This window comes from Aspergillus oryzae, chromosome 7, assembly GCF_000184455.2.
Source record: "Aspergillus oryzae RIB40 DNA, chromosome 7".
In the NCBI taxonomy this organism is placed as follows: Eukaryota; Fungi; Ascomycota; class Eurotiomycetes; order Eurotiales; family Aspergillaceae; genus Aspergillus; species Aspergillus oryzae.
Window position 1 is genome coordinate 701,090 of NC_036441.1, and position 6,882 is coordinate 707,971.

At 45.9% G+C, this 6,882-nt stretch overlaps 2 protein-coding genes across 2 annotated transcripts; both read right to left on the bottom strand.

Moving 5' to 3' along the window:
- Positions 1-2,626: 2,626 nt before the first annotated feature.
- AO090011000274 (uncharacterized protein) lies at positions 2,627-3,031 on the bottom strand (the record flags this gene model as incomplete). Its single annotated transcript, XM_001825880.3, has 1 exon — positions 2,627-3,031. The coding sequence occupies one exon, from the start codon at positions 3,029-3,031 to the stop codon at positions 2,627-2,629; it is 405 nt and encodes a 134-aa protein (XP_001825932.3).
- A 2,384-nt stretch (positions 3,032-5,415) lies between these two features.
- Positions 5,416-6,882, bottom strand: AO090011000275 (SNG1 family protein; the record flags this gene model as incomplete). Its single annotated transcript, XM_001825881.1, has 3 exons — positions 5,416-5,564; positions 5,616-6,695; positions 6,756-6,882. 3 exons carry the CDS (start codon positions 6,880-6,882, stop codon positions 5,416-5,418), a joined length of 1,356 nt encoding a protein of 451 aa, XP_001825933.1.

Sequence of the window (6,882 nt, forward strand, 5' to 3'; positions counted from 1 at the left end):
TGCCATATTTCAACACAGGTATGCCTTATTTTCTATGGCCAATTTCCATAACGTGAGGCATGGTGGTATTCACTAATGTGCTCAAATGTTCAACGTTGAGACATGCGGTATCTCTGTAGACTATCAAATACGGAGAGCTTCACCGAGTAAGGCCATTTCCATTAAAACGCTTGGAGAAAAGGCGGTGCACACCAGATGTTATCGCGTTTCGAGAGCGAGACAGGAAAGGGTAATCACTGTTATTGTGCCGATAACTCTTATGGAAGGTGGGAGCTGGTCGGCCATTTTTCTTTTTGCGGGCATTGAATGGCTGGTTCGAGTTAGCCGGTAAGGCTGATATAGGCGCTAATTCTGGGAAATAGTCCCACTTCTTCTCCCAAAAGTAGTGGTTAGGCCGTGTAGGGAATGCAGTTCTGGTTAACGGGTACTCATTCCGGTTTCCATGCAAGAAAGAAGTGGTGATGATCCTTGGGCGTGATGTAGACTCATGTTTTTCAAACAGGGTATCGGGAGGAGAATGATTCACTCCCATGGGTAGATCATCTGAGTCGGACTTGTTGATGACTGGATAGTCTTCAGTTGATTCCCGGGAAGGGCAACGCTCAGAGAGGCTAGGTGGGGTGCTCCTGGCGTCGAACCATGTAGTTTGACTGGGATCTATAGAAGGGCTTCCCCGTACTGGATTTAGGGGCAACGTATGGAGAGGTTTATCAAATGAAGGAATTCGTTGACTTGAGCAAATTGACTGCTTTGTCTCGTCAAGCGACTGGGTTGGCCTCATGGGAGGCATAACATAAATGCGAATCAAGGACAAGCCAGCCAATTTGACAACTCGTTGGGTAGGTCGTAGAATATGATATTAGAGAAGAACCAAAACGATGAAGATGATTTCGCGATTTTATTCTTCGCCCGTGATAGCAATAGGTAACGGAGACTCTATTCTTATAAAAAGAAGATCCGAAGAGACCCGAAGCCGTGATGCGGACAATGAAGGGTAAGCAGAAAGCAATGTAAGATAATCAGAGCTCCATCAGCAATGTTTCGGAATGACCAGCAGAAGAAAACCAGACAAATTTTGGGACAGACCTAGAAGATAGCGTGAGTGGATAAAAGGCCGTCACATCCATATCTAGCAAGACTTCATGAAGCACGGTCACTTGGGATTTCTTTCTACTTGGTCTGGTGTAGGTGAAGGATCTGATATATCCTAAAGTCGATTCTCGGAATGACTAGGTTTCGGAATAATGTAGACTCCGCACTGCTTTGGATCATGGACATAGTATGCTTCGATCTTCCTTATAGCCATGGGAGTACTTGGTCTAGCCTATCCCTACAAGTGATAGCCCAGAGGTTAGCCTCGATTGCCCAGTTAATAAAGGAGAAATCAGGCGGTGATCGCTAGAATGAACTGATCGACTTGAGGCCACATGGCGCGATCCTTCCCGCCCCGAATACGAGAAGTAACCCACCAGCATAAGCCCTGTCACAAAGGCCATGGCTCTTGGCTCTTTTGCTTAGTATAATACTACATAACATGGTTATATTCCGCGAGGGTAGCCTTACCTTGAATGATATGGGTGTCTAGGATGAGATACAGCAATAAGAATTACCAGAGACTAGTCTTACAAAGGCCAGACCAATGTGGTGCCTGTCGTTGTGGTTACTAGTTTTTCAATATTCTCATACAAATATTAGTTTGTTCTCAACTGGTGTACTGGAGTAACTATACTTATATTCACTTTTAAACGACTTGCGTTGCATACGCGTAATGAATACCCGCTTGAATCCCCTTCGGCCACTATGGTGGGCTTGCACTAGTTTATCTCGATAAGATCAGCACTTTGCTTCGGGCATACATTCGAATTTGGCTTTTACAACAGATGATCAAGTGAAGAACTAACTTTTGGCTGAACGTTACATGCTTGAATACGAGATGGTTCGTTCAGCCTATACACATTTTATTTTCTTTTGTATTTATTATCGCACCGAACAAAGTCTTGTATGGTTCCCCAGTCTTTTCTTTTGTCTTCTTCCTCTTAGAAGTTGTGAGATATGTCAGATAACTTCATTGAGGTACTCTGTCCTTCTACCGCAGGATTAGTTGCCTAGTCGGTTGCCTGTCCCTACTCACCCACGCCTTCCATGCACAGAAGCCTTGAAGAGGGTTTCCCCCTGATTTAACTCTGCTGAGACTTCCAGAACTATCACGTGTCCTGTCGGACTTGTAGCCTATCGAGGCCCGATCGACGGCCAACGAAGACTTTTCCTATAGGAAGATATGGTCTATAACACACTTACGGGCACCGCTCTGTCCAATTTTACCAACTTTTGAGCAAGCCGAGCTTGTTGGATTATGTTACTTTGTGATATCGTATCTTCAATGTGTAATACTTTATTACCTTCTATGCTCTGTATACGTCTATCAGTAGCGCAACTAGCGCTACAGTGGAGGTGGTGAAACGATAGGTGATAATGGGAGGTAGACGTTATCCTAGATCATCCCTAGTATCTCTAGTCCGAGGTGTCGTGGGTGAATTGATTTGACTGAATGTAACGTACATCATGGTCATTTAAGTACTAGAGATTCTGATTGGATAGCCACAACGATAATCTAGAGAGCAACGCCTCACCCGCCCACTATCCCAAACTCCCCTCTAACATCTTCCAAAAGCTCCCAAGCCCACTCATACCTCTCCATTCCCATAGAACCAACCCCCAAACCAAACCACTTCGAAGTCGCATGCCCCACCGAAAATACCGGCCCCCTCCACCCTGTCTTTCTAGAAACCTCAACAGCAGCCTCCAACAGACTCCTCCCAACTCCAACACCACGATACTGTAACTGCACAGCCCAAGCCCGAATAACACCAATCTTGATCCCATTCCCAAGAACACCTATTCTCAATCTCTCCTCAGGGACGAAAATATGTTCATCTAGTTCAGAAACGGTATCAACAACCCTAAGAACCAAGGTTCCTATGATCCTATACCCGAATTTGGTTATGAGGATTAGATCCCCATCCTTACCCATATCTATTGTTCTAGGGTCATTGGAAGTCGGGATTTGATTCTGGGGTGGGTTTGAATTGTGATGATGGTTCGAGTATAACCATCCCCATATTCCGACTCGTTCTGCTTCGTCGAGGTAGCCGCTTGTTATGTAGCGCGTGAATGATAGGAGGGTTGCTATGCAGCCTGTTGTTGTTGTTGTTAGGAGGAGTATCCAGTCGGAGGTAGTTTTATAAAAATGTTGTGAGAGGAGGACGAGGATGAGAGACAACAGTGTTAGGGTTAGGGGGTGGAGAAGGATGGCGCAGGATGAGGTTTGGCGTTGTTGGGCTATGCTGTCGGAGATTAAATGGAGAGAGGTGATTTTTTCGGTGGTTGTTCGGGCGAGGATTGTTGTTAGGTGGGAGAGGGGTTGATTTGGATTGTTGTTTGGAGGCATTTGTTGGATCACTCGTTTGGGGTATTAATGCGGGTGTTGGTATTTGAAGATAGTGAAGATAAATGGAGGTTGGGGTTTAAGTTGGTGGCCTTAGGGTGTAAGGCTCGCGACTGTATAGTCGTTGATGAGAGCATGCTTACGCCATACACAGTTGGCATATGAGTTATCCATTTCTGCTCAGTAATATTTATGAAGAAAATTGAAAAGCTTATTAGTTGATTATGAATGTTCCTATTCAACAGCTTTGAACTGGTATTCTATAACGTTGACTGAAACTAAGTATACTAAGAAGCTTATCGCAATACCTAAACAGAGGCAATGAAACATAAGTCTACCAACTCCCACACCTCACGCCGCCGGTTGATTGACCTCGCTTATAGGATTCTCATTCTTCGGCTGGGCGGCCCTAGCCTCGACTTGGCTTTGATACTCCCTAGTAGACTCAGACGAAGGTACTGGAGGATCTTCTCCTGACATCAGCTCCAGTGGCTTTCCCTTTGTCTCGGGAATCAAGAGAGACGTGAAACACCCGCACAGCATGAACAAGGAAAAAACGAACAGATATAGCTAATACCAGCAATAGGTAATAGCTTCACTAGAAACAAAATTAATCTGGCTATACTCTTCGCCAATAGATCATGCACATGGCGAAATGAATGGCTAGGGAACGAATAGAAGACGCACCATGAGTTACCCAACAGGGAAGCAGGTAACCCTAGGTTGCTCTCCCGAGGCGTCTTTAGCTCCCGATCAATACCATTAAAGTTCCTCAACGCGGGCTTGGGATAAAGTCGGCCTTGCGTTCTCGTGCCACTGACCATATGACTAAATTCAAGTGTGATAGCAGCAATCCGTTTCTGTAGTACAGCGGTATGGGAGATCAAACGGTACCTCCCTCCGTGGAAGCTATCTGCAGATTCACGATGGTCACGTGAATGATGCTTTACAGATGGCTTGACAAACTTAATGAATTAAGCAAAAGTTAATGAAAGGCTCTCAATCATTCACGTGTTTGGGAACTTTAAACCATGTGGACCATACTCACGAGGGGAGAGCCCTGGATTGGAGTTGAGATTAGACTCCTCTGTGCAGTATCATTGGGTCGGCTTAAAAGCACGAATACTGCATTAGAAAGAAAGGTAAACTGACGGAAAAATATACACATTCTCGTTTGGATAAAGACAGCATATTCCTTTTCTCCTTTTTTTTGGTCGGGGCATGTGGTTACACTTGGATGAATAGCCACTTAACAAAGCGTGGCTCCAGATTCTGAAATGCCATATAGAGATGTCGCATTCTCGAAGTCTTACATCATATGCCATCCAGGAGCTTTTCCCTCGTGGTCTAGAAATGCCAGTGGCGGCTCTAAATTGTCCATCTTATAAGCTTTTCTCGATACCCCTCCGGAAGGTAATTTACGGACCTTAGCTCCGACCCTTCGCATATACTAGACGGAGGAGAACAAGACGAGCAAGGTTACTGTGAAAGAGAAGAAAGATGATGATAGAGAGTATTAATTTAAAATCATGAATCGAGATGCTAGAGGGATAACGAAATAAGGAATTTCACGGCATGCTACCCTTCAAACTCTAATTCAATGATCTGCGTGTCCTTGATTTAAGCTTCAAATAGGGCTGGCCCTGTCACTACTAGGGTAGTACTAGTACTAGTAACTGCTACGGGGCGCAGAAAGTATATCTGAACCTTCTTTTATTACGTTGCCACACAAGTATGAATTCCTCAGGCCGCCCACCTTCTCGAGAATGATGAAGCAGCAACCGACTGAACCTATGCAGGCCGCAGACTTAATTCAGTTTGCCATTTGAGCTCCTTGCAACAACAGACACATGGTAGCATTAATCTATACTGGTCTAATCTATACTTTTCCCAAATCCATAGGGAATATTCTACACATATAAGAAGAGAAACATCAACGGAGAATGAAAGATAATACCGAAATATCACAATTACAGTCCCCGCTTCATCTTCCATCGCATGATGAAGGAGGCAAAGGGGAAAAACAAAATCGATACGCCGATCCACGCAAAAAGGACGCCGAAATCAAGACCGATGCGAGAATGTGTCCCGAAGAGGATGGTACGCAACGCCTCGACAACTGTTTTATATTAGTATTAGGAGTAACGCTGAAGTGAAGAGGCAGACTTACTGCGATGCAACGGCCATGCGTAGCCCCATCGGAAGAAGCCTGGGGCGAGGTCCAGCGCATAGAACCCGGTTGCAACGTTACTAATGACCCAGAATATAAGGAACAGCGAGCTCCAAGGGAATCCTAACACCATTGCCATATTCTCGAGAGGAAAGCCGAGAGCACTCATTCCTACCCAGTTCAGCATCCAGAACACCACAAAGGATCCATGTCCATAGGCATTTGGGTTGCTAGCGGAAACAGTATCTGGTGCCGGAGAGTTGCTGAATGGAATTTGGAACGCTAACGACACGAAAGAGTAGAACAGGGACAGGAAGAAATAGGCTGTGATGTTGGAACACACACGCCACAGCAGCCACTGCGGTATCTTCAACGGGGGGTGATTGCCCTTGAGGAATTGCGCATGAATCGGCATAAGGAATGGGGAATTGAAGAAAGCGATGATGATGAGGTAAATCAAGCCGATGGTGACAGAGGGTGTTGCAGCAGCCGGACCAAATGGCCTAAGATCCACAGTGTTGAAACCAATAGCCGGGTTTATCGCTTGCGGGACATTCGAAATATTTAGCGATTCTTGGGCAACGGTTTGTACCCAGCGTGGTCCGAATTCGGCCAGGACTGTGCTCGCGAAGGCTGTCAACCCCGGTGTGATATAACTGGAATAAGTCGTTTCGTCACGAGCAGTGATGACAACGAATTGCGCGGCGCCGGTGGGATCGTACGAGGAATTTCCGTTTTTGACCGCATCGTGAAGAAGGGTAGTTGCATTCGCATTGACAATGATGGCAGCATAGGCATGCTCATCATACACACCCTGTCTCACGGCCCATGGATCATAGTTAAACTCATCCGGAGATTTTATGGTATATCCCAATCGGCCGGTTTCAGGGGTTTGGATTAGATTCTCTGCCACGTCGGTCACTGCAGGTCCCACAATTGGCTTCGTATCGCGATATGGATCGACCATGCCATCGAAGTCGACAACCCAGACCGTTAACGAATGGAGATTCTGCTCGACACGAAACTGAACGGCCCAGTATAGGGACAGGATACAGAGGATGAAGACGCAAAGTGTGAGAACTATACGAGGGTACTGTTTAGCACGTTTCAAACTATTGATAGAGAATAGGGGATACTCACCTGTACGGCCCCATTGCATAAACACTTGACGTCGAACGGATCTTAGCGCGGGGTCGAAAAAGGAGACAGCATTGGGTGGCACTTCGACCTTGTCGCTGCCTTCGCCGATCTCCGTCTTCTCGCTCAT